Below are 27,475 nucleotides of genomic sequence, written 5' to 3'. Positions count from 1 at the left end.
CGTGAAAAAAAATGTACTATGTAACTCCATGATCCTTATAGTTTTTGGATGCACTCCTATTTCGACACAAAATAGCGCTATAATTCGGCATTTCAATAAAATTGACGCGCACATTGTTCAATGACAGCTAAGTTGCTACTGTCTTACGGCGGGCCGGTATGGCCACGATGTGGCCATGTCGCGGCGACACGCGCCACGCCTCCGTCAGCCATCTAGTACTTTCTATGATCTGAGCGTATAGCTATAGTTGTGCCGTTCTCGGCAACGTTCTCTGTTTTATATGGAGAACATTCTCACTCGAGAATATTCCCCATTGTACACGGAGAACGTTCTCGAGAACGGCACAACTCTGCGTATATCTAGTATTATAAGTTACAAATATGATTAATTGATTAAGTCGACAAAGATAGCTAAGTTAAAAATGTTCCCATTTTGGCCAGCGGTGGCAGCATGGTTCCATTTTTATCACTTGTCACTATGCCCGTCACTTTCGCACGTACATACTTGTTAGAACGTGACAGGCATGGTGACAAATGATAAAGAGCCGACCATCTTAGCCCTACAGGTCTTGACTTAGTACATAATTATATTTTAAAACGTATTTTATAAAACGAAATGCAGTAGTTTTTGAGTATTCATTTATAATAAACATTCATTAACATCACTTTCTATAATACTATACTCAACGGCAATAAAAACTGCGTTTGATTATAACAAGATTACTACGAAGCTAATAATTTAGGTCCATTAATTATACAAGTTAAAAAAGATTATTTAGTCTACTTAAAGTTATCAGTCGTTTTACTTGAAAAATACTTTGGCGAAGTAATTAGAAAGTAGATTTTTTAATCTAAGACTAGGCATATTGTTATAAATGCATACAAAAAATATTTAAGTCTTAAATTAATTGTTAAAACTAGAAAAACTTTTTGAATGTTTTTAAAAGTTGTCTTAAGCTTTGTTTTTGTTTTCTACCTACATTTTATATTTTTGCCTCGGTATCTTATGTTAAAACTTTTTTGCTTAATAAATAACGGATAACAACAATTAATTATGCAATCTTAACTAACTGAAAAGATCAAATTGCTAAAAGTTATCAGTAAGTACAATGTGTCGAAAATTCTATAAATATTAATACGACTCTAATAAGTTTCATCCAAAAATTGAACTGATTAATATTCGGCTATCATGAATCGTGTCTGTCCTCAGACCATAGTTTACTGATAAAAAAATAAAAGCAACTTAACGCCACTCGAATGTTAATTTACAACTTCACATTTTATCTCATTGTGGATTATAACACAGTGTCGTCTCATCACATAAGCCACCACATTATGCAACACTTTAAAAGCAGGCAAAACACTTAATCACAAAACACTCTATAAGTTGATATCAGGCTCTGATCTGCGACTTCTCACCACCCTGTACTTATGAACCCTTATAATCACTGGCTTTTGTTTCTGAGGTCTCTTCACATTCCTTTTCTTTAGAGGCTTTCTAGAATACGTGTATCCTCCATTTCCATTCGGTCTCGCGTAAAGTATTGTAGGTTTTTCTTCTGTTGCGGTCGGCCTCTCGCGTACATACTCTTCTCGGTACGGCCTATCGCGTACGTACTCTTCTTGGTACGGCTTCGTGTATTCTGCAGAACGATATGGGTATTCTACAGTATACGGCTTAGGGTATTCCACAGGGTATGGCTTGACATATTCCACAGGGTATGGCTTAGTGTATTCCACAGGAGGGGCCGGTTTAATGTATTCCACAGGAGGATAGGGCTTAGCGTATTCCATAGTAGGATACTGCTTAGCAAATTCTATAGACGAATAATACTTCGGGTATTCCGGGGGCATGTACGGCTTCGATTTTAGGTGTTCGTAAGGTTTTTGGTATTCCTCGTAAGACTTCGTGTAATGGCTTGGATACTCGGTTGGATCACTTGGAATTAAGTTTTGCTGGTAGTCTGGTTTCGCGTATGCTTGCTTGAGAGACGTTGCCACCGCTTTCTGGAGCTGCTTGGCCTGTTCCAGTGGGTTTTCTGAGAGCACGGCTATGATTGGCACTGGGCTACCGAGGGGGACGGCAGCGAAGGCCACGGGCTCGTAATCCTGGGTGTACTCGTTAGCGTACGGGTCGAAGGCGTCGCTGCGAGTTTTGAGGACTTGCTGGAGGGGCCTGAGAGGCTCAGGGGCGTCGTTGGCCCCCGAAAGAGGCTCTGCGTAGACGACGCATAGCGTGAGGAGGGCTAACGACCGCTATAATAAAAAACAAAAGGTTTAAGCTACGGGAACATGTAGGAAATCCCAAGGTATTAATAAGTCCGTTCAAATCTATCGCTTGGATTATACCAATTAAAGCTTATACCTAAACAAAAATAGTTCACCTGAATTAAACGAAGCTCTAGAAAATGAAAGAAATAGTTAAACAGTGATAAAACGTACAATACGCTTTACAAAAAGATCCTTAAGGTGGGTATACATTTTTAAAGGAGAATGCGTATAATTTGTAAAACCATGTTTATTTACCTAAAGGTATATAAACACATAATCTCATACCCTACATGAGTATTAGCTACTAACACTTTTTGTTAATACAAAACATAAATATAAAACAGCATTTTGAAAATAACAATAGGTTAGTTTTCAGGATTTACCAAATGTATTTAAATATGTCCAAAACTATTAATAGACACGTCATCACACAACTTTTTCAAGCACTTTTCACTACATATATTCTAATAAACGTAAACGAAAGTGCACTCACAGTTTCCATGTCGATGTCCGCGGCGCGCGTCGGCGTGGGCGCTACTGGTGCGCACGCGCCGCTTCAGTTTCAGGACGATGTTCATAGAGCTACCACTACCACCTAGACAGTACCTAGTGCTGTTGCATCATGATTACATGTGTTATTGATTATGTTTTACAATTGCTTGACGTTTGTTGTTAGTAATTATGTGTAGGTAATAGAATGAAAAGTATTTTTTTTTTTTTTTTAGTTTATTTCACAAATCACAATATACAATGTACTTATAATTAAAGTTTCGCCAAACTGTAAAACAGTTAATAAAACTAAAACTAAACAGTTAACTATAAATCATGCCTAAGTATATAAATTCAAGTGTCAATATGATTGTTATTAATTTGCCTTGCAGCGCATGCCATTCGTGCTTATTAATGCGTTGGATTTTCAATTTTAATAGGAATCCAGATTCTGCCGATTTTATGAGGTCCGGGGGACTTTATTTCGGCAGCAAAAAAAAAAAAAAATCATGAACGACATGAAATAGGAGCAATTCCTCCAGCCTGTCCTTTAAACGATGCTCTGGATGGGGCAAAGCGATTTTCTATGATAAGTATACGCCACTGGAATAATTGTGTAGATTAATAGCGAGACTTAGACTGACTATCTGAAGATGATGTAGACTATTGCGCTCTTCGAGGAACACCGGGAAGGGAGCCGGCATTCATACTATTTCCCCTCTGCCGAAGCATAGGTACAACTGTACCTATGGCGGTGAATGTTGTGACTCGTCCGTACACAAAAAGAGATCGAGGTGTGGAAGATTTATCTTTGACGTGTGTCATTTTCTATGTATTTGTGTCGTCATTACAGATTGGATTTTGTATGTAGTGAGTGGAAAGTGCGACTTGTTCGGTAAGATATCGCTTAGGCTCCTCCCTTTCGACGTGTCGGAAGCCGGTGTTGCTCGAAGATTGCGCTACTTGCTCGTAATATAATAAACGTTTTATGGAAGGTAGAGGCAAGGAACAGAATCTCCATATATTAAAAAGTGTCGGACAAAAAACCATAAATAGGTGGCGCTACAATACCGATACCAATAGACAGCGCACTTCACTCCGTAAATAACGCCTAGGTTCTTAGCTACTCTAGCGCTACTCTGGAGAGATTTGGAACTATTATTTATAGCTGACAGCTGAACACTTGCAACAGTTTTTTTATATTTTTTATATTTTTTATATTTTATCTCTGACACTTAGAGACTTATACATCTCTAAAGAATTTTAGTATTTTATGGTTTTATTTTTTTATCATAGTTTTTTTTTGTGTAATTTGATATTTAGAGACAGTATACATCTCTAATAAAGTATTTATTATTTCATAGATTCGATATTTGTAATTGTTTTGTTTTTAATTTATTGTTTGTAAAAATGGACATGTAAAAGTGCCCCTGTGGCCTATTTGCTGAATAAATGTTTGATATTTGATATTTGAGTTCTGCCTAAGGAGATTTTGTTCCTTGCCTCTACCACAGATCATATAATACTAGTACCTCTACCTTTCATAAAACGCTTCTTAAAATTCACGAACTGTAAATTATGGCAACATTTTGTTAATTCCAAAATTCAGCCGCGAATACTGCGACATTGTCATAACATAATGTAACGGTAAACTATATTGTGTCTCGTTCTGTAACTTTTTTGAGTCTAACTGGCCTCTGTGCTGGTGGTTTAATCAGCTCTATAAAGTATATACCATTCATCTATTTCCTAGGTGTGTCGTCGCCGGCGCTAGTTCAGTTTCAAGCTAGTGGTATTACCAGCTCTATACAATTTCCAACTAATGTCATTGCGCTTCCTTCCCGGTACAGCGACATACTAATAGCAACAATAAATTGACTATTAGTGGTTTTTATATCAATGCAATAAGGTTTAAAATGGGTTTTAAACTTTATTGATGGTACTCGACACAGTGATCCATTGCCCGTTCCTACTGCTAATTGCTCAGTTTCACTTTATAATGCAATTTGCTTCCTCTTTAACATAATTACGGTACTTATGAAGTTTATATGTGACTAGATAGCGTTGGCGTTAATAACAAACGAAGTCGAAATGATTATCTGCAATATGGTCAGTTCAATATGGTTCAATGGGCTGTAGATTTGGAACAACATATGTTTACCAAAGGTGTGTAGTCGTGTATACAACATGTCTCTACTCTCTGGACATCGACCGAGATCCCGAGTAGAGCTCCTTCTCAGGAATGTTCTAGTATGGTAAATTATTTGATTAGATGAACATTAAAAAATATATATTTAAAATTTAAATTTATCCAAACAAATCATCAGGAGTGTTAAGGTCGGCAATGCGCATGTAACACTTCTGGAGCTGAAGGCGTCCATAGTCTATGGTGACTGCTTACCATCATCAGGTCGTATGCTTGTTTGCCACCGACATAATATAAAAAAACAATTATACAAACACATACTGAATATTCCTCGCTGTATTTGCAAGACTAATTCTTTGAGCGAGGAAGCTGCCAGCTCTGCGGCCGCCGGTGACTTCTGTTAACGTTTTTGAAGGTTTCTTAATGAGCTTAAGGGTACTAGGACCCCACGGGCCAAGGGTCTCGACGCCAAAGTATGAAATTGTATTCGGCGCCAAGACCCCTATATGTATTTGGTCATTTTTAATATTTCGGCCGCTTTTGCCGCCGTGCCGACCTTAGCAGATGTGCCGTGGAGATGAGACGGGGCTAGGGTGTCTACACATGTGGCGTCCTTCACCAGCACCCGTACCATTTTCCACGGAATTAATGTAATTCCGTGTTAGATAGTTTGGATAGATTTTAAAATCATCATCATTACGCGCAGACGGAATCGCGGGCAGAAGGCAGAAGCTAGTATCTTTGTTGTTTTTGTTCTGCATGCCAATCCTATCGCTTATAAATCGGAAGAGGGTGCTTCGGTTGATTCATTTTGATTAATTCGATTATATCAGTGGTAATCGATTCGTTATATAATCTTTCCGTCAGTTGCGGAAGAAAATAGCATATGCAATTGTATGTTTCTCATGACATTGTACGATATCTGTTAAGTAAAATAAAAATAAAAACCGGCCAAGCGCGAGTCGGACTCGCACAGGAAGGGTTCCGTACCGTACCATTATCTATAAAAACGGTCACCCATCCAAGTACTGACCCCGCCCGACGTTGCTTAACTTCGGTGATTGGATGAGAACCTTGAGATTAGAAAGAAATACCATTTATTTTATTCTGTTTTTAGTATTTGTTGTTATAGCGGCAACAGAAATACATAATCTGTAGAAATTTCAACTGGCTAACTATCACGGTTCATGAGATACAGCCTGGTGACAGACGGACGGACGGACGGACAGCGGAGTCTCAGTAATAGGGTCCCGTTTGATCCTTTGGGTACGGAATCCTAAAAATAAACATATGTGATTGTCAGAAAACCTCCACCTCCATAAATGTGGATGAAGTGGATGAACTTGACACTGACGTAACATTTTAAACCAACACAAACTAGACCTCGTTAAGAAAACTGCACGTTTTCTTACAGACCTAGCATGTAAGTACGCATAGTTGCGTATTCGGGGACCCATTGCGTAGTGGACGTGTGTACTGAATACATGTCATCGATGTCCTGTGAATGAGAATAGGTTTACTATGAGATGAGTGTTAAGACACTTTAAGGTGTCGTAGGTTCAGTGCAGAGAGTGAAGTTTAAAAAAAAACCGCTTTTTTAGATAACAATATAGGATTTTCTCTAGGGACTTGTGCGATTCGAATACTGTTTTATTTTAACTTTCGCTTGATAGAAAAAAATCACGAACACAGATGTAAACGACATGTAAGAAATTGTCACAATGTATGCACAAAGCTAAAAATATGAAAATTGCTTTAAAAATGCGTAGTTTTATTTTTGAGGGAACTCAGCGATTACTTTTTTCTTTTTTTAAACTGACAACTAATTAAAATTCTAAAACATGATAACCGCGGTCCCGAGCACGCACATCCATCTCGCTCACGCTTAAGCTTAGTGAGAGTGAGAGAAGAATACAAACCTAACCTACCTAAGAAGTGACATCGTGATGCTATGACATTAATAACAACAATCAATACGTACTATCTATAATAGTTTTAATTTTATTACCTGATTGTAAGCATTATTTTTTCTATTTTCCCTACTGGAAGTCCAGCCCTGTGTCTTCAGAAAGAAAGTTCGAAGGCATCCTCTTAGATGAGAGTAAACCAGAAAAGCCAGAAAGAAAGTTGAACACAGATTTTCTTACGATGAGTTTCCTTAATATTGATTTAATCCTTTATCTGTGTGAGATAAGGTTATTGACCAAATTTATGATGAAAAGTCAATAAATTTCTGCATTGTTCGAAAACGATTTTTTGTTTGCTCCCTTGAACCCACGATTTTTGACGACAACACATTGCAATGTTAGACTAACACTATTTTCATTCATAATTTTAACTGTAACGAGAAATAATCGCGGGCTTTTAGTTTTATTTGGCGTGATGTATCGAACGCGGCATTACGTTCGTGGTCACAGGCAGAAACTATGTACCTAAATAATAAAACATGGCAGGCATCAGAATAATAAAAGTAAGTGCACGCGATTAGGTCCGCTTACAGTTTGAAATATGATTTTCCTTCACGGAAAATCAACTAGGTAGTAAATAAAATAAAATAAATTTTGTGGTATCGCTGAGCCACCAAACTACAACTAAACTAAGTACATAATGTGATAGTTAAAATTTGTCAGGAATTTATGAGCTTGTTCTAATCGACTATTTCAAAACGATTTGATTTTATTATTAGCTTGACCATGTCGCTATGTAAAATAAAACTGATCTAGTTGAAAATTGTGCAAGCCACCCCGCGCATACTTCTTAAAGCATCCTTCAATCTCATATATTGTTCAATCGTATACTCTTAAAAGCAACCTTGATGCATATAACATAAAGTTTACATTTTAAGTCAACGACAAATAAGATACGAGGTTGATATTGTGTATGCAGGTTTGCGGAATGACCACGGCCGCGAATGTTTATATCTACATATAAAAGGATGAGGCGAGATGTCCAAAGCATCAGTTGCTTTGTGTCTTCAGACGAATCTACCAACATGAAATCTTTTGTAAGTTTCAAGTTTAAAAGCTGTCAATCGCGAATAACTGACAGGCCGATATCAGTGGGGACATATCGGAGGCACAATTTAACATTATTTTGACAGCTCATTACATTGATACAATTCAATTAATTCACATTCTGTATGGAACTTCTAGATTAACCCCTTGACGCATGTCATAAAATATATTTTGTTTAAATTTGAACTTTAATAGCTGTCAATAGAGTTGAATGTTACTTATATATCTGCCATATATGGTTGCATATGCGGTAAAGGGTTAACTTTTTTGACATTTTCAAACTGCTTCCAAAATTAAAGGCAGGTGCCACAGTAATTAACAATTACATTCAGTTTGCTTCTGAACTATGTTAATCACTCCGATTCCGCTACAACCGGTCCTTAGCCTGTTAAAAATTGAATTGCAATGTAACAATGTCTGTTTCCCTTGCAGTGTTGGCCGAACGTTAATTGCAATTGACCTTAACCATTACAAATTGAACCGTGAACCGTAACGGACGGTTACAGTTTACGGTTCAATTTGTAAAGGTTAATTGTCAATTGCATTAACGTTTCGGCCAACACACTTCCCTTATACCCTTACAATTTCATCCTCTCTCCAATAGTAGTCTATATAGTATTGGAACAATAGTAGTATATCTACTGTAACTTTAGCTATACGAGTATGTTAATTAATATCCTAGAGATACAAAATTTACGAGTCGATTGGTTAATTTACTATATATCCAACCTGTTCGGTTCTAAAACCTGCACTGAAATAAGAGACCAGTTGGATAAATTGGGGATATCGAACTTAGAACTATAATTTTAATATCAGGTATAATAACAATAGGGATATTGACACATGTTGAATTTAATGACTAAATAAATGGATAGAAAATCAAGAAAATGAGCAATTTATGACTATAAAATTACAGGACCTCAAAGTTTCAATAAGTTTTTATTAAACATCCAAACAGAAAAAAACGGTATCAAAAAAATCTATAGCAAGTAAATATATAAACGCAATCGCAATTTCCTTGCATCAAACCCGCTTCTAAGCAATAGTGACGTCACGCTGCATTGCCATTTTGTTTGGAGCGTTTCGTCAATAAAATGTGATTGTCAGACTTTGACTTATCATTTTGACTTATGTATTGCTTTAATGCAATGGATCTGACAGATATCATTAATCAAAACTTGTCTACTACCCTAGTATATATAATTTTGTACTTTAGCGTGTAGTTGTGCTCTCTCGGAAAGGTTTCCACGGAAGACATTCAGTTGAGTGGAGACCTTTTCAGTGACATAATAAATTGGTTCTGTCGTCTCATGTATTACCTAAATTAAAGCGTTTTCTGAATAAATTTCTTCTGTTTTATTTGTACGAATGTCAAAATTTTTGTAGTGAATCAATTACCTAAGGAGCCCCGTGCTTGGTGCACGTGAGATGCGCGCCGCCCGTCGCGTTTCTTTAGCTAGGAATTGCACGGAGCACTTGCTTAGACTGGACCAACAGTCCTACGTACTTAAGTACCTATTTTTATTTTAATAAATCCACCTTTCCACCACCAGGCTTGCGTCGTCCTCCTCGCGGCTGCCGCTATGGCCGCCCCCGGCACACAGGGGCAGCGCGTCAAGCGCGGCTACCTGTCCGGCTGGTCATCGCTGGGCCACCACGGTTACAGCCTGGACTACGCACCCGCCGTCTCCTACAGCCTGCACGAGCCCCTCCACAGTCTGAGCATCGCGCCGGCGCGCAAGATCGTGTCCTACGACAAGATCGTGCATGAGCCTAAGGTCAGTTGTAGAAATACTTCAATTTCCAAAGAGTAAAAGTTAATGTCGAAAATTACTCCCCTATATGCTAACTAATACACTGCTTTAAATAACCAGACTATTATTGTGAAGGTTGTGTAACAATTAAATTCTTACTAGCATCTTCAGAAAAGCTGACCGAAGCGTCAGCGAATGTCCGTTTTAACTGGGGCATTTTGCTTCGTATGTCCCGATGTTCTCCTCTACATGTCGCAATTTTTATGCAAAGTTTGTATGCAATGAAGTAATGTAAATATCGCATTTCTAAATCTTTTTTTTTTTTCTCCAGCTTGTAACGGTAAAGAAAATAGTGTCCGTTCCGAAATTGGTGACCGTTCCCAAGATTGTCTCTGTCTCCAAAATCGTGGAGGCGCCCCGCATCTCCTACAGTAGCATTGGATCCCACGGCTGGTGGTGAAGAACTCAACCAAATTATAGGATAATTAAATAATATATATTTTTTTTAAACAAAGTTTATCTTCTTTTAATTTTTATCACCTAGCGTGCAGAAAACAAATAAGGTTGTCAATTCATGAAACCCTTTTTGTAGCTGTGACTTAGATTCTTTTTGTAGCTGTGATGTAGTTTAGGGTACACTTAAATTGTTGACATTTGTTTCACTAATAAATGTCAGAAAATATAACAAGTTACTGTCAAAATAACATTGTCTGTCAAGTACTTCTCGAGACCTTTCTAATGAGCCTAAATTCTAAGTGTTTCTGTTTTTTCCATCAAGGAGTTCTGTTTGCTTAAATTAAACTAAATAAAAGTGTGTAAAAATTACAACCTAAATCTATCTGTACGACTACTTATAGGCCGAATTTTAACTTACCCGCATCGCAATGAAGAAATATTGTCACGTTTTATCTTATTTCTAAATACTAAGATTAGTATTTGTTTGTGGGTCTGCAAGTTACGAGTACTTGAGGCATAAAGATCTCAAATACAGCAACTTAATAGTGGATCAAAAACGTTTGGGAAAACGGTTATTTCCTGTGGAAATTATGACAGTTAACGCTTTGGGTACTTTTTGGGGGATTAAGGCTTTTATAAAACAACTTTTAAAAAGTAAAAGGTCTGAACATAGCTAGAAGCTTAACTCATACTAAATAACTCAAAGGAAATAAAAAAAAAACCTATGCACAAAAATGTATTGCGTATTTTTGGAAAAGAGCTGATAGGTACTCATCAAACCTCTGGATCGATTTTTATGAAACATAGCTAAGATAAGAACCACCACAAGAAAACTCGCTTTGACGTAAAAAAAATCGGTTCCTTCGTTTAAGAGCTATATGATGCCACAGACATATACACCGGGTGTCGGGGGTTAAAAACATTAATAGGCTCAAGCAAGTAACTTGGCCAGGTCAATTTTTGATTAATGAATATATGAATCAAAATCTTTATTTCAAGCAACTAGTGGCCCAGAGATAAATACCTAAAACTAGCATACATATTTTAAAAATATATTTTAAACCTAAACACTACAAATAACATTATGGTTGCGATGCATTACGCAACCCCGCAGTATCTGGGAGCCGGCCACGGAACCGCCGAAACATGACACCCTCTATGATTAATAAAGTTTAATAAGAACATAAAGAAGATATCGCAAGTCGTCCGTGAAGCGATATTGACCTTGTAGTATAATGGCTAAGTCAGAGTTACGAGATGCGTATGAGTATGTGAAATGTTCACGTAATGTAAGCCACTTTCGACCGGCAACATTTGGAATGGGGCTCACTACTTTAATCAGGCGGTTGGTGTATTTGCACGGTGGTTTGCTACTCGTAGTACTAGAGGTGGCTTACTTTAGAGACTTTAGAGAAAATTTAGTTAAAGTAAGTAAATACTTATTTATTTTTCGATACCTATATATATATATACCGAAAACTTGACAATATTTTTTTACTAACTACCTGAAATAGGAAGTAGCCTAAAGGACGGAGACGGACAGTTTTACCTGGATTAGTGGTCGGTAAATAGTTACCGAACTCCATAGGCCATAGTGCCGGGCCGTCTTAGTAAATTAGTGTCACCTGGAAGCCCCATTTAGTCGGTTCAATAACTTGCATGCGATTTTTACATTGTTACATTGTGGTATTTGGACTATTTGGTCGATCGGCTAAATTCATTGTACAGTCAGCGTCAAATACTTTGTAGCAGTCATCGTGTCCAAATAGTTCGGTACACCATACTAAATAAGTAAATATATGGTGTACCGAATTATTTGGCTACTTTGGTTGCTACAAAATATTTGACGCTGACTGTACAATGTATCGAATATTGAATGCATTCAATGCAAGTTGTTGATTCGTCTAAATGGGGCTTTATTGAATATAGCCCAATTAAATAGTTGCACCTGGAGCTCTATTCGAACTTTAAAAATCTTATCTTAATCGATTTTTGATATCTGTGTGAGTAACTCAAAAACACAGTCACGGACAAATTTAGAGGAACGCAAAAAGAGCTTTAATTACTGCGTTACAGCAGCTTAAATCATTTCAAAATTAGTAGGTATTTAAACTTTTGGTTCGCGTTCTTCCTCTAAATTTGTCCATGAGTATATAAGTGCAATATGTAAGACTAATAGTGGCTTTGTTAGCTCTAGATCTCGCAAAAAGCTTAAACATATTAAAAAAAACTTATTTCGTTGATTCATTATTACAGTGAACGCATGATAATCTTAAGTGATATAGACCCTACTGGCGCTTAATTTCTTTAGGCCAATTTCCGCCAATTTGAACATTTTTCAATAAACAAAACGACAGAAAATGTTTATCTGGCTCGGTAGCTCGGTATATTTTTAGCTGCTCACAAAATTTCATGAGAATTGGTTAGGAAATGCAACCTGCAGAGAAGAACATCCGGACATATGGAAGCATATTTGCTCAAAGCTGAAACGGGGACCTTCGCTAACGCTCGGTCAATTAGCCCCTTATCGCATGACATAAAACAAATTTAATTTTAATTTCTTTAATATCTGCCAATAGAGTTGAATGTTTTATAACTGCCATATATGCAACCAGCATATGCGGTAAAGGGTTAAGATTTAAGATAAGATTTTTAAATTTCGATTACTCCTTTGATCATGATCATTAGAATTATGTAAACATTGTAAACTCACACCCACCGTATTTAGATATATCTAACTATGTCTAAACTTTAAGTCAACGTAAAATGAAAAGAAATTTTATTTGGCAATTCAAAATGTTGCTTTGTGCACTCGTAATACCGAGCACTTGTTTTTTATTGGGTTACTGTAATTTGATGCAAATCTTGTCCAATTTATTGCGTTGACGTTTTATACGGTCATAAACCGTTTGTAGCAACTTCGCCGTCTACAATTAATAATGGAATAGAACATTTAAATTCTGAAAATACTTATGAAATTCCTAAAAACATTACTCCTGCGGCGTATACGCGGGCGCTGTCAATTTCTTTGATGAAATAAAAAGGCTGTGACATACGGACAGACGGACGGACAGATATGACGAAACTTTATAGTTAAGTTTTTGCCAATTTGGCTACAGAACTCTAAACTGAGTGATATTCATAGCCGCATTAATGCCGCGTTAATGTTTAATTAATCAAATAAACTATTTTATCAAATAAATTGACAGTGACAGCATTTGCATCAATATTGCAACAGTATACTTCGTGTCATCCACGATGACGCACAGATTTGTCAAATCTAACCTATAATAACATGAAAATCCGAATCAAGGCACGCGTCCTCGTGAATGACACGATCTATAAGGGATGAATCACACTAGAGCGGTCCGTGCCCGGGCCGAGGCGTCCGACACGTCATTTTCTATGGCGGCTGATCGGTGATCACGTGGTGCTTTCCATAGAAAACGAAGCGCCGGAAGCTCCAGCTCAAGCGCCGTGAGTCCAAGTAATCCTTATTGCAGTTGCAGTTAAAATCTGAAATGGTACTTACTTTAAATTAATTTTCAACAAGCAGAAACGTCTGCGAACGATGCTATTAAGCTTAGATTTTTTAAAAGTGGAAAAATTACTGCCTTGGGTGAGACTTGAACTCACGGCCTCTGGCCTCTTTGGTACTTACTTTATGTTTCCTTTTAGCGCCACTTTTGACAATTATGAATATTCTTACTATGAAAGGTAGAGGTAAGGAATACAATCTCCATAAGCAGATCTACTGCAAAAGTGTCCAGCTGTCAGCTATAAATAATACTTCCAAATCTTTCCAGAGTAGCGCTAGAGTAGCTAAGAACCTAGGCGTTATTGACGGAGTGAAGTGCGCTGTCTATGATGTGAATTTTTTTCAAGTATTGTAGGTACTGTAGCGCCACCTATTTAAGTTTTTTGACGGACACTTTTTGGTACATGGAGATTCTATTCTTACCTCTACCCTACTAGTATTATATGATCTGTGCCTCTACCTTCCATAATTCTTACCCTGTAGCGTTGTCATCAGTCGTTGGCGGTTGGCCATACGTCAATAATGGTTGCTCCTCAGTAAAAACAAAATTCGATATTAGTTAAAAAACTTTAATAGAACGGTACAAATAAACAGTAGTGCAGTAGTAAAAGAGCCTTTGAGGCCTACTTGCAGATTTTTTTAATTTTGAATTCTGCAGTAGCTAATACTTAGGTACGTAGGGTAGGTTAGGAACTACATCAGCATCAAAAGCTATAGTGTAATTAAAAAACCATGATTTTATCGTATCCTTTTCCTCAAACCCCAGGCAACCGTAGACAAAGTGCTACCATGTCGAAACATGCAAGTGATACCAGTACAAGGCTATATTTTATTATTCAGAACGATTTAAACTGGCTGTTAAGTTAAACTACGGCCTATCTAATTGCAATAAGTAGTGGTTTAGACGAGAATTAGTTAACCACTAATGGAGGATCGTAATTATGGTAATACGCGTTGATTATTGGACCTCTTTGGTATGAAGGACTTTGGACTTTCATTAAGACATGATTACAGGCCAATTCCAACAATATAATGTGATACTGATCTAACATGGATAGGACATCATTCCAATATGAGCTAGTTCCAATCTCCTTTAGAAAACCAGCTAGATTGCGCATTATGTCAACCTTCAACCAAAAACGTCCACCAAGCTTCCAAGTACCTATAATGCTTGTATAATATACAATTGTACACAGCTAGCTGCATAATGCATTGCAATTTGTACGAATTATGACTGAATCCTTTTATAATGTGGCTATAGAAAAACTTACAAGCTACAGTGGCGGATCGTTCAAAGAACTCGATTCCCACCGGCTTGTCTAAACTTCAGCTCGTTGAGTACTTTCACGATTGGTTCATGGAGAAAAGGAAAGCAAAATTAGCTCCGGGTTCCCTACGAATGTTTGTGACGCGCCGCCATTGCAAGCTACCTATGAGCATTTAGGGATTGGGTACCAATAAGCATTTATGCATATATACATATATATAATGTAGTTGCATAGATAATAATAAAATATATTAAAATACAATATGTATATTATCGCGCCTATCACATGTAAGTTTTAGGGAGTTGCGATTTCTATTTCTTTATCGAATAGTCCTGCATTTTCCCTAAATACTGAGGGCCGCGAAAACCGAAATTTTCAAATTGCGGGTTTTTTAAAACGTTTTTATTTAGCTGGACCTCGTATCTTCTTTGTATATATCCACATATATATAAGTGCTTGATGATGTACTATGGCTATGATCTAAAAACACGTCTAGTTCGTATCAAGTTTTGAATCAAGATGTGGTAAACCGAGCTTCTTGCCGGTACCATATTGGGATACCCTCCTACAAATCCTACAATTTAGGAGAGCTTTAAATTTTCTCGGGTCAGAGGTGTAATGTTAGAGCCGGTGCGCGGTGTAGCTTTATTTGACGTTCATTAAGCGCACTGTATGTATAGTATACATAATTGAAAAATAAACTTTATCTTTATCTAAGGCTTGTATTAAGTATTTCTTTAGGTACGCCAATTTATTGGATAAAGCAGCCTGTTTGAGCCAATGCGATACTCGCCTATTAAAAACTGAGTACGACAGCGCCACCTAGGGGCAACAAGGCGTGAACGCCCGCGGCCATTACTAAAATCAGTTTTCGCTTGAAACTCCTACGTTTGGAAGCATATTATTGCATCGCCGCCGTAGCACCGCCCTTATTAGTTTTTTAGTGTTTTTTATGTGTTGTATTTCGCCCCGGGGTTGTCAATCATATGGACTACGTCGGATTTGTGATCAAAATCGAGAAGCAACAGTGGTTTTGGCATCCAGCGGGCCACGAGGTGCGCCTATCAAAAAAGGACCCGATTTCTGCAGATCAAGCCTGAGCGAAGAACGAGGACCCACCAAGTAAGCCCCTAGATTAAGGCTAAGTCGCTTCTCAAGTTTTGTGAACGGCGAAAGTATCGCAAACCCGCCCCGCCTTTCACATCCCGCCATAGTAAATTTTTTTTTTTGAAAAATAAATACACCAATATCTTTTCTACATTAAAATTCCGTGAGACCAAGAGTGGCAGTAGTATCACGAGCCCGTGGCTCACTCATTTATTTGGTCCTTCGCCCTTGGATTATCAGTTCAGTGTTTTTAAATACACAACAACGATATTTTTTCCATACCAAACTAACCTATAAACTGTTTAGTTAAGTATCGGACGTTCTATACGTGCCTTATACGACGTACTTATGCCTATATAAAAATAAGTACCTATTCACTACAAAACGTGTTTACGTGTTCTAATCTTCTAATCACAGTGCATCTTCATATTTACATTTATTTACCTACGCGCTTTCGTATAGGCCTCGAATTTACTGTTCCATTTTTTTACCTGCGCGTATCTTACGTACTTACATTACATAGTTACCTACTTAACAGAAAAATAAATTGATAAATTCTAAGTGTTCGTCTAGTAAACATTCAGTGGCGAGTACATATAGATACATATAAGTAGACAGTGAATATCCCGCTGGCCGGTATAATTATTGCGCGGCCAGCTGTCGTTGTTATCGTTGATTGTCGGTAGGTACTTATCGATTGACGAGTCGCGTAGTTAAGTATCCGTTTTGATAGGCGTACCTACCTATTCAAAATAATTATAAATCAAAACAGAATATCGTCTCACGCCATAACTATATACATATAGTCTACTTATATACTATTTTTGTGTGCTGGAGCAAAATGTCGTCGACAGGTAAAAATACCGAAGAAAAAGTAGGGCCTAATATTAAATTATTAGAAGCTCAAATTCAGGCGTATTTCGGTAGAATACAAGGTGTCTATGACTTGTCGTTACACGTCGGGACGGCCAAGTCCCAACAACGGTTTATGTCGCAATCGGCGACCGTTGATACGCTACGTTCGGAATTTAATAAGCTAGTAGAACAGCTCAATGCTGCCCGTATGCAAGCTGATGAAGAGTACGTGCCGTCGTTCCAAACATGGGAAGCTTTTGAGGAAATGTTTTCGCACATTCAACATGTCATAAAACAATTGACGCCCGGCAAGTCCGACGGGGCGCCGGTGCCGGCAGCCGCGCCGGCGCATCTTAAACCGAATTTAAAGCTCCCTCCTATTGTTCTTCAGACGTTTGATGGCGAGCAAAAGAAATTCGCTGCATTTATCGAATGTTTTAATAGTACGGTGCATCGTAATTCGGCCCTTACGGATGCGGAAAGAGTGTTTTATCTCTGTGGTCAACTTTCGGGTAAGGCGTTAGCCACAATAGCCGGAATTATTCCATGTGGTGAAAATTATAAATTAATTTACGACACGCTGGTCGACAAATATGAAGATATAAGGTTGTTAGGTACTTCCTATTTGGACGAATTATTTAACTTTAAACAGTTAGACTCACCGTCCGCGAAAGGGTTGAACGACTTTGTTGATTGTTTTGCAACCTCTGCCGCGGCCTTCGATAAACTGGAAATATCGGACAAGAAAGAATTTATATTCTTATACTTAGCCTTAAAGAAAATCGATCCCGAAACTGCTCGTATGTTTGAAAATTCTGTACGTTCAGAGAAGCTGCCGAAATACGCTAGCTTTCTTACTTTTATTAAGGAGCAAGCCAAAATATTGGAACGGCGCGGGGACCCTAGTTCCACCTCTAATGTAGCAGGTGTGAATACGACCCAGCGTACGGGAAGGCTACAGGGTAAACAGTCGATCGCGAACGCGAAGCGCCCTCAGTCATTTGTAACAACTGTGGAAAACTCAGCTGCATGCGAATTGTGCAACGAAAAACACGATCATTTTTATCAATGCAAAGAGTTTAAAAGGTTGAACCCGCGTGAACGTTACAATGCAATTAAAAAATACGGTGCGTGTGTAAGGTGCCTTAGCCACAAACATAAGAGTGGGAATTGCCGTTCGAGTCAAGTATGCGATAGCTGTAATGCTAATTCGCACCATTCGTTGTTACACTTCGTTGAAAATCTGTCGACATCGCTAACCACAACTGAGGTAGCTGTCCCTTCGTTGGCTGTGACACAAGGTGATGTAGTGGTCAGAGGTCGCACAGTTTGTCAATGTGGCACGACGTCCACGATGCACAGCGGCGGCGCGCTCCCTGCGCCCTCTCTGCCCCCCCCGAGTGCCGAGATGGCCATGAATATGGACTCGCCCACTAACATGGATTCGCCCGCGCATTGGGACTCATCTTTCTCTGCGCCTGCCTCGGTAGCAAATGCTACGAATAATGCACAGGTATCATATAATTATTTACAAGCAAATGTCGCACGCGAATTAACGACAGCAATGTTAGCTACCGCCAAGGTGACCGCGGTAGACAAGTATGGGAAAACACACTCTCTGCGCTGTATGATTGACAACGGTTCTCAAAATCATTTTATAACTACCGCTGCTTTTAATAAGCTGTCATTAAATTATTTAAATAAAGAATTGCCGACTACCGTAAATGGATTTGGAGGTGCTCCTAATACTACTAAAGGTAAAGCACAACTTATTATTCGGTCTTGCTATAAGAGGGATGTAGTTTACGATATTACGGCGTTAGTAGCGGATCGCATAGCGCTCCCCGTCCCTACCGCTCGAGTTGACCGCGCCGCGCTTACGTTCCTGTCTGGAGTGCCGCTCGCGGATGATGAGTTCCATGTTCCCGGAGACATTGACCTACTTATTGGAGTCGAGCTATTTGGGACCTTGCTTTTGAGCGGTCGGGTCCACGGCCCACCTGGCTCACCGGACGTGTTGGAATCCACTCTAGGGTTTTTAGTAATGGGGAAGACTCCCTTAGCAGTACCACAGTCAAAGCCAAGGACCGTGGCGTTATGTGCGTTCACGGGGGCACCGCTAAATAAATTAGTTGAACAATTTTTTGAGTTAGAAGAAGTACCTACCTGTACTTCTACCTTCATGAGTGCCGATGAACAAGCTTGTGAGGAAAATTATAAAAATACTACCACTCGGGATGACTCAGGGCGATACTCGGTAGCTTTACCCTTTAAAAGCAGTCCAGAGGAACTTGGGAATTCGCTGGTGCATGCGCAGAAACGTTTTTTATCGCTGGAAAGGAAATTTACCTCCACGCCAGCCCTGCGAATCGCTTACGACGACATTGTACGAGATTACTTAGAGAAGGGTTATTTGAATGCCGTAACAGGGGACAGTAGAGAGGAAGGTTATGTAATTGCCCATCATGGGGTGGTGCGAAACGACAAAATTTCAACCAAATTGCGTCTGGTCCTGGATGCTAGTGCGCCAACCGACAGGAACGTTTCGTTAAATTCAATTTTAAACCCAGGCCCTAACCTACAGTCTGATTTATTTCTGGTACTCTTGAATTTCAGATTATTTCCCGTCGCGTTTTGTGCCGACGTTAAACAAATGTACCTTCAAATTCGTGTGCACCCCGAGTTTAGGAAATACCAACGGATCTTGTATAGGTTCAACCCCGGCGACCCTTTGCGATTATTCGAGTTTGAGCGCGTTTGTTTCGGTTTATCCGTGAGCCCTTATCTGGCTTTACGAACCATTCAACAATTGGCGGTTGACGAGGGACCCCGGCATCCACGCGCAGCTGAGCTTATCAAGCGAGGAGATTACTACATGGACGATGTTGCATCCAGTGCACCGTCTGAAAAAATAGCTGCAGAAACGGCGGTACAGCTCATCGATATGTTTAAGGCGGGTGGTTTTGACCTGATGAAATGGTCGAGTAATTCACCAGAGCTCCTTAAGGCCATACCTGAAGAATACCTACACCCGAGTTGGGTTGAGTTTGGTGACGGATCCTCTCAAAAGGTTTTAGGCGTAAAGTGGGAGCCACGGTCCGATTCATTTTCATTTGAAGTAAACTCAAATACAGAACGATGCACCAAACGCAACATGTTATCGGTAGTGGCAAGATTGTGGGACATTTTAGGGTTTGCGGCTCCTGTGATCTTATATGCTAAACTTATGATAAAACAGTTATGGTTAGAACACATCGAATGGGATGAGACTCCACCCTCGGCTATTATTGACACGTGGGCTAAGTTCGTTAGAGATTTACCGCTTCTTAGCCAAATGAGAATACCGCGTCACGTAGGCGTAACGTCTGCCTGTACGGTTACACTTTTAGCCTTCGCAGATGCGAGTGAGAAGGCTTATGGTGCGGTACTGTACTTACATGTGGTAGCTAATCAAAGCATATCATTGCGATTTTTGTGCGCGAAATCGAAATTGGCCCCGATGAGGGTTGTGTCTTTGGCCCGTTTGGAATTATGTGCGGCATTGCTTATGTCGAAATTGGTTCGAGTAGTTATGGATCATTATACCGCGCGAATCACACTCTCTCAAATATATGCGTTTTCGGATTCGACCGTGACCTTGCACTGGATTCACTCCAGTCCCCACCGATGGAAAATTTTCGTCGCGAATAGGGTGGCAAAGATCCAGAAGAATTTGTCATCGGATTGTTTCTTCCATGTATCAGGGAAGGAAAATCCAAGCGATTGCCTTTCGCGTGGGCTTACACCCTCCCAACTATTGGAACATCCCCTGTGGTTACAAGGTCCGTCGTGGGCTCGACTGGAACGCTCAAGGTGGCCTATAAAACCTTTCGTTGCGAGCCCTGAGAGCGAAGTGCCGGAACAAAAGGTGATAGCCTTACCCACTATTGCGACTATGCCCCCCCCAGAGGAGGAGCCTGTGTTGTACACGTTGTCCAAAAGGATCTCATCTTGGTTAAGATACCTACGCGTGATTGTTTACGTATTACGTTTTATGAAATTGCTGCTATCCAAAGGCGCTGTTACGGTAGAAGACATGGAAGCGGCTGAGGTAGCCGCTATCAAGGCTATTCAGACTGTGCATTTTCCTGAATATTTGAAGGCCAATCAGGCTAGCAAAGTTCCAGCCTCGAAGGCTATTCGGAAACTTAGGCCCATCCTAGTAGATGGAGTGTTGCGAGTAGGAGGTAGGTTGGACAACGCTAATCTCACTTTCGATCACAAACATCCATTTCTGCTGCCGCGTAAGGATCATGTCGTTAATCTGATTATAGATTATATGCACCGCAAAAATTGCCACGCGGGCGAAAAACATTTGTTTTCATTGTTAAGGCTTCGGTATTGGATATTGTCGGCTAGGGGTATTGTACGCTCCAGAATTGAGTCATGTGTGCGGTGTTTCAAGGCACGTCCAAAGGGAACAACGCCGCCAGCAATGGCAAACCTGCCGGAATGCAGACTACAAATCTCCAAGGCTTTCGCGCATACCGGAGTTGATCTATGCGGACCGCTCAACGTTACCTTGGTGCGAAGACGCGGCGCTAAGAGTCAAAAAATGTACGTTTGTGTCTTTATTTGCCTGACCACGCGCAGCACTCATGTAGAGATATGCGCCGACTTAAGTTCAGAAACGTTCCTTAACGCGCTGAAACGGTTTATATCCCGTCGAGGTCCGGTAGACACTATGTATTCAGATAATGCAACGAATTTTGTCGGAACTGATTCTCATTTGAAAAATCTCCTTAATCAAGGTTTTTCTGACATCTTTCAGAAAGAGCTTCTAGAAAATCAAGTAAAATGGAGATTTATCCCCCCGAACGCCCCACACTGGGGAGGCAGCTGGGAAGCGGCTGTAAAATCATTTAAGACTCACCTATTTCGGGTGATTGGCTCTCAAATATTGTCATACGACGAGCTTTACACGCTTTTGTGTCAGATTGAAGCTGTATTGAACAGTAGGCCTTTGGGCCTCTTGAGTGCCGATCCCGCAGAGCCCGCACCGCTCACACCGGCCCATTTTTTGAATACCGTACCCTTAAGGTCCCTACCCGCCGCGGAGATAACAGAAGAGCGGACTCATCGATTATCTCGTTATAGTTTACTCGAGAAACTGGTACAATCATATTGGCGACGCTGGTCCCTGGAGTTTTTACATACGTTACAAACGCGGGAAAAATGGAACACCGATTCGCGACCTATCACCGTTGGGACTGTAGTTCTTATTATCACTGACAACGCCCCGCCGTTGCACTGGCCGATGGGCATAGTTATTGAGACGTACCCAGGAAAAGACGGCGCGATAAGAGTAGTCTTAGTAAAAACAAAGAATGGCACGTATAGGCGCCCGGTAGTACGTTTGTGTCCACTTCCTTCTAATATCCCTTAGTCCGTTTTTTTTTGTAACATCATTAGTGTTAGTAAAGTAGGTTAATGTATATAACTACGTTCTATTCTTAAATTCCCTCGGCTGTTTAAGCGGCCCTTCTAGTTTGTAACGCATATCTGTATATTTAATTACTAAAATTTATTTCCTGGTTTGAAAAGGGAACCTTTCAAGGCCGGGGCTATGTTTGAGCCAATGCGATACTCGCCTATTAAAAACTGAGTACGACAGCGCCACCTAGGGGCAACAAGGCGTGAACGCCCGCGGCCATTACTAAAATCAGTTTTCGCTTGAAACTCCTACGTTTGGAAGCATATTATTGCATCGCCGCCGTAGCACCGCCCTTATTAGTTTTTTAGTGTTTTTTATGTGTTGTATTTCGCCCCGGGGTTGTCAATCATATGGACTACGTCGGATTTGTGATCAAAATCGAGAAGCAACAGTGGTTTTGGCATCCAGCGGGCCACGAGGTGCGCCTATCAAAAAAGGACCCGATTTCTGCAGATCAAGCCTGAGCGAAGAACGAGGACCCACCAAGTAAGCCCCTAGATTAAGGCTAAGTCGCTTCTCAAGTTTTGTGAACGGCGAAAGTATCGCAAACCCGCCCCGCCTTTCACATCCCGCCATAGTAAATTTTTTTTTTTGAAAAATAAATACACCAATATCTTTTCTACATTAAAATTCCGTGAGACCAAGAGTGGCAGTAGTATCACGAGCCCGTGGCTCACTCACAGCCAAAGTGAGCCCAGGTTGCTATTGCTACTAGTAATACTATGATGAGAAGGAGGAAAGGGAGGAAAGAAAGACAAAATGTAAATTAAACGTAATATATTAAATTGTCCTATAATTACTTGGTTGTTCACCACCAGCCGTGGGATCCGATGGATCCGATGCTGCCGTGGGATCCGAAGCTGCTGTGGGATCCGATGCTACTGTAGGAAATGTGGGGTTCCTCTACGATCTTGGAGACGGAGACCACCTTGGGCACGGTTACCACTTTCGGGACGGAGACAATTTTCTTTACCTCCACGATCTAAGGAAAAAAAAAGTTATTTTATGATTGGGGTTCTATAGTAGATAGTAGTAGTAGACAACACGCCAATCGTTAACGCTCCGTAGCGAACGAAACGCAACTGTCTCTATCGCACTAATTTGGAAGAGTGATTGAGAGAGATAACTACGTTACGCTTCGGAGCGTTTACGATAGGTATCTTGTCTACGCCACCTGATCAGTCGTTTTTTAACTCTTTCTGTTTTCGGGTGCAATCGGGAAAATTCTAAAATGAGTTACCTCAGAAGCTTTTGTTTCGAATTTTAGTTCGGAACCATTTCTTTTCTAAAGCTCTAAAAAAGTGGAAACATTTACTTGTCTTGAGTGAGACTAGAACTCACGACCACCATGCAGCTACCAAGACCATGAACAGCAAACATTTCTACCATATGGACTATTAGGGAGGCACTCTAGTGACACCTATCGTAAGAGTTACACTTCTTAAGCGGCTACCGGGGTTCGAAGTCGTATTAGAAATTCACCAGTAACGATGCGCCACGCCACCCCATACTAAGCCAATTTGTATCAAGCAGAAATGTCTGCGAACGATGCTAATAACCTTAGAATACATTTCGCCATTGTACACATTTACTGTATTCTCTTTGTGTTATGTAGGTTTTGTGCAATAAAATGTTTACTACTACTACACTACCACATTTAAAAGTGGAAACATTTACTGTCTTGGGTGAGACTTCAATTCACGACCACCGGATCACTAGACCAGTCATTCAATGGTTTATACCACGTTTATACTGTATTCTAGGTCACTAAAGTGCAAGTACAAACTTGTCGTACTGTTGTTGTGTGTGGTGGATCACTGCTAGCATTGGGGTAATATTCAGAACTGACCTTAGGCTCATGCACGACTTTGTCGTAGGACACGATCTTGTGTGCCGGCGCGATGCTCAGGCTGTGGAGAGGCTCGTGCAGGCTGTAGGAGACGGCGGGAGCGTAGTCCAGGCTGTAGTCGTGGTGGTCCAGCGACGACCAGCCGGACAGGTAGCCGCGCTTGTCGCGCTGCCCCTGTGTGCCGGGGGCGGCCATAGCGGCAGCCGCGAGGAGGACGACGCAAGCCTGTAAAAAGGTTGATTTTGGTAAATGTGATCAAGCATAAATGTAGTAATGGACATGTTTGACCCTTAAATTAGCAAAAATCAAAGAGTAAGGTCCAGTAAATCTTAGCGAAACTTAACAGGCTTGACGATTTTGGTTTGAAAATATATGCAAAAACCGGCCAAGAGCATGTCGGGCCACGCTCAGTGTAGGGTTCCGTAGTTACTCTTCCTTCACAATAAGCTAAACTGGAGCTTAAAGTATAGTAAATTGTTAACCAAGGGATGAAACGGTACCTTTCACCCGAGTTAAACAAATAGGCAAATTTGCATAATCAGTACCTAATTAAAGTAAGTCTTTTTACTATGAAGGGAAAACTTTTTGCGATAACTCAAAAACAGCTAAACTGATCATGTCCGCTATAGTTTTCATTTAATGTCTTTCTTAAGCTCTACTTCCACGATTTTTTTCATATTTTTTGGACCTATGGTTCAAAAGTTAGAGGGGGGGGGGACACATTTTTTTTTTCTTCCGGAGCGATTATCTCCGAATATATTCACTTTATCAAAAAATGTTTCTTGAAAACCCCTATTAGTTTTGAAAGACCTTTCCAACGATACCCCACACTCTAGGGCTGAAGCGAAAAAAAAAATTCACCCCCACTTTACGTGTAGGGGAGGTACCCTAAAAAAAATTAAATTTTTAGATTTTATTGTACGACTTTGTCGGCTTTATTGATTTATATATCCATGCCAAATTTCAGCTTTCTAGCACTAACGACCACGGAGCAAAGCCTCGGACAGACAGACAGACAGACAGACAGACAGACAGACAGACGGACATGGCGAAACTATAAGGGTTCCGTTTTATGCCATTTGGCTACGGAACCCTAAAAATGATGATTGATAGTTGATGGTATAGCTCCCGTGAAACACTTTCAATTTAGAGAATAGGGCAACAATAGAGGAATTCCACAGGATCTATAAAGGGAATTAATTTTCAATAGTCGTAATGTAAGCAATTTCGTTTCGAACGTAAAATAATCTGTCGGGACTTTAATTAAACATTGTATTTTTTTTTCTAGGTCACAACTGCATGTTTTTAAGACTCAAAGGTTTTTCACAATTTCCTAGCGCTTCACGTTAACATAGTTGAATCAAAGTTTTCTTAATTATTTGCCACTTTACGTCTGAACTCCACTGTGTGATCTTAATGTTGAAACTTACGAAAGATTTCATGTTGGTATGATAGCCAGAACACACCGAGCAACTGATGCTATGACCATCTCGCCCCCTCCTTATATAAGAAAATACATTCGAGGCCTCGGTCATTTTGCAAATCCGACTGTCACTTACACAACCTCGTATCTTCCTTCAACAACGTATTGAAATGTAAGCTCTATTCTCTACAGCTTATGGTTGCTTTTAAAACTATAGAATGGAAATAGATACGAGTTTAAGAGATGGATTATAAAATAAGCGCAGGGTGTCTTGTGCAATTTTAATTAGATCGGTATACAGTCACATCGTTAAACTTATGGTCAATGAAACGTTTTGGCTACTTGGGTTTACGTATGGTGAAGTTATGTTACTTTCAAATGGGTACTTACTGCTAAAACATAGTAACTAAAACTTATCGTAAAATGAATACCTCTTTACAAATTGACTGGGGTGTGCTTTATGTTATGATTATACATAAAGGTGTGTGTTTGTCCTGTATCCTGTGAGAGGTGTGCTTTCATACTTTCATGCAAGAAATAGAAATAAATTAAGTAGGTACTATTTTAGGCACAAAGCAGGAAAACTTAAACTTAAAATATTTTGCTAATTTTACCACTATAAAGTAATATGATCTCAACTTATCATACCTACATTCGAAAAAAAATCTAATTCCGGTGAAATTTGCTAACCTACTAAGTTCAACCTTACCCCAATTACCAACACCCAGTTGTCCTAATGACTTTAACCATTTTTCACGTTTCTTCGAACAAAGATGTCACTTTTGACACTGACATATCCGATCCATATCGTATCTAGACCATATATTTGACGTATCTTAAAGTTCGAATCGGGCCTTGGCCAGGAAAAATGCATCAAAACGGTTTGCTATAAACCCTTCGCATTAAGCGCATTGTGCTGGCCTGTTGACAAAATAAAAAAACATTTTAAAATCTCGTTCTGCAATGTGTCAATTTTTTTTTACATGAGAAATTGTGAAGATCGGCTACATATTTTTTTCAAATAATTCATTGAATATATTTAAATTAATAGTATAACAGTGATTCTATTTATATTTATCTCATTGTGTTTACGAAAATGCTGTGTACGTCGCCAGATCGGGTAAGAGTTGTTTTATTTAATTTTAGTTGCTAATTGGAATAACTTAATTTCTTTTATATTCTACATTACTATTTTTCTGTGCGACTGTCACATCCGTGAACATTAATGGCGTTATTCATAAACGCGTTACAGGCCTAAATAAGCTATGAATCCTTTGTCTTGTCATTTTGACTTATGTATTTGCAAGAAAGGGATAAAACATAATTCAACTAAATCAGTTCATATGTATCAGTTTTATGAATAAAGGAGTAAAAGCATGCTTAGGGATCGCTGAATATTTCTTTCTTTGTGGGCGGGATGTCGCAGTCACTCAACAAACGTTCTCATTTTAAAACGATTGTTAGCTAGATTGCTAGAAAACTTTGTTAGTACTTACAATAGGATAAGTTATATCTAAGGCTGTAATTAGTTTATCTAGCCTCAGATACCATAGTTAAAATAAGTTTTTGGCAAAAGTTTCATTTTTGGTACAAGCTTTTAACGCTGACTGTACTTTTCTTTCCACAGGCAACTAATACTCATCGAGCCAATTCTAAAAACCCCAAACACAATTAGGCTGCGTTGTTTTATCACAGAGTTCCTATGTTCACCTCTTGTCTCCATCATCATATCAGTTCGATGGTACCATAATATTGCATTGTCACCCGACTTACATATGTATGCAAATTTTCAGCTCAATCGGAAACCGGGGAGTGGATGAAATTTAACTTGCA

At 39.6% G+C, this 27,475-nt stretch overlaps 3 protein-coding genes across 3 annotated transcripts; 1 reads left to right on the top strand and 2 right to left on the bottom strand.

Moving 5' to 3' along the window:
• Positions 1-587: 587 nt before the first annotated feature.
• On the bottom strand, positions 588-2,962 carry LOC133526010 (uncharacterized). The gene is made up of 2 exons (XM_061862473.1): positions 2,764-2,962; positions 588-2,255 (listed from the first exon to the last, which is right to left on the bottom strand). Exons 1-2 carry the CDS (start codon positions 2,770-2,772, stop codon positions 1,380-1,382), a joined length of 885 nt encoding a protein of 294 aa, XP_061718457.1. The 5' UTR covers positions 2,773-2,962; the 3' UTR covers positions 588-1,379.
• A 4,814-nt stretch (positions 2,963-7,776) lies between these two features.
• LOC133526009 (uncharacterized) lies at positions 7,777-10,183 on the top strand. Its single transcript, XM_061862472.1, has 3 exons — positions 7,777-7,909; positions 9,473-9,697; positions 10,005-10,183. Exons 1-3 carry the CDS (start codon positions 7,817-7,819, stop codon positions 10,131-10,133), a joined length of 447 nt encoding a protein of 148 aa, XP_061718456.1. The 5' UTR covers positions 7,777-7,816; the 3' UTR covers positions 10,134-10,183.
• A 12,949-nt stretch (positions 10,184-23,132) lies between these two features.
• LOC133525799 (uncharacterized) lies at positions 23,133-25,710 on the bottom strand. The gene is made up of 3 exons (XM_061862187.1): positions 25,650-25,710; positions 24,220-24,444; positions 23,133-23,352 (listed from the first exon to the last, which is right to left on the bottom strand). The coding sequence occupies exons 1-3, from the start codon at positions 25,659-25,661 to the stop codon at positions 23,179-23,181; spliced, it is 411 nt and encodes a 136-aa protein (XP_061718171.1). The 5' UTR covers positions 25,662-25,710; the 3' UTR covers positions 23,133-23,178.
• Between the last annotated feature and the right edge of the window lie 1,765 nt (positions 25,711-27,475).

The sequence above is a fragment of the Cydia pomonella genome, chromosome 15, assembly GCF_033807575.1.
Source record: "Cydia pomonella isolate Wapato2018A chromosome 15, ilCydPomo1, whole genome shotgun sequence".
Taxonomy (NCBI): Eukaryota; Metazoa; Arthropoda; class Insecta; order Lepidoptera; family Tortricidae; genus Cydia; species Cydia pomonella.
This window is presented reverse-complemented; position numbering and strand designations above follow the sequence as displayed.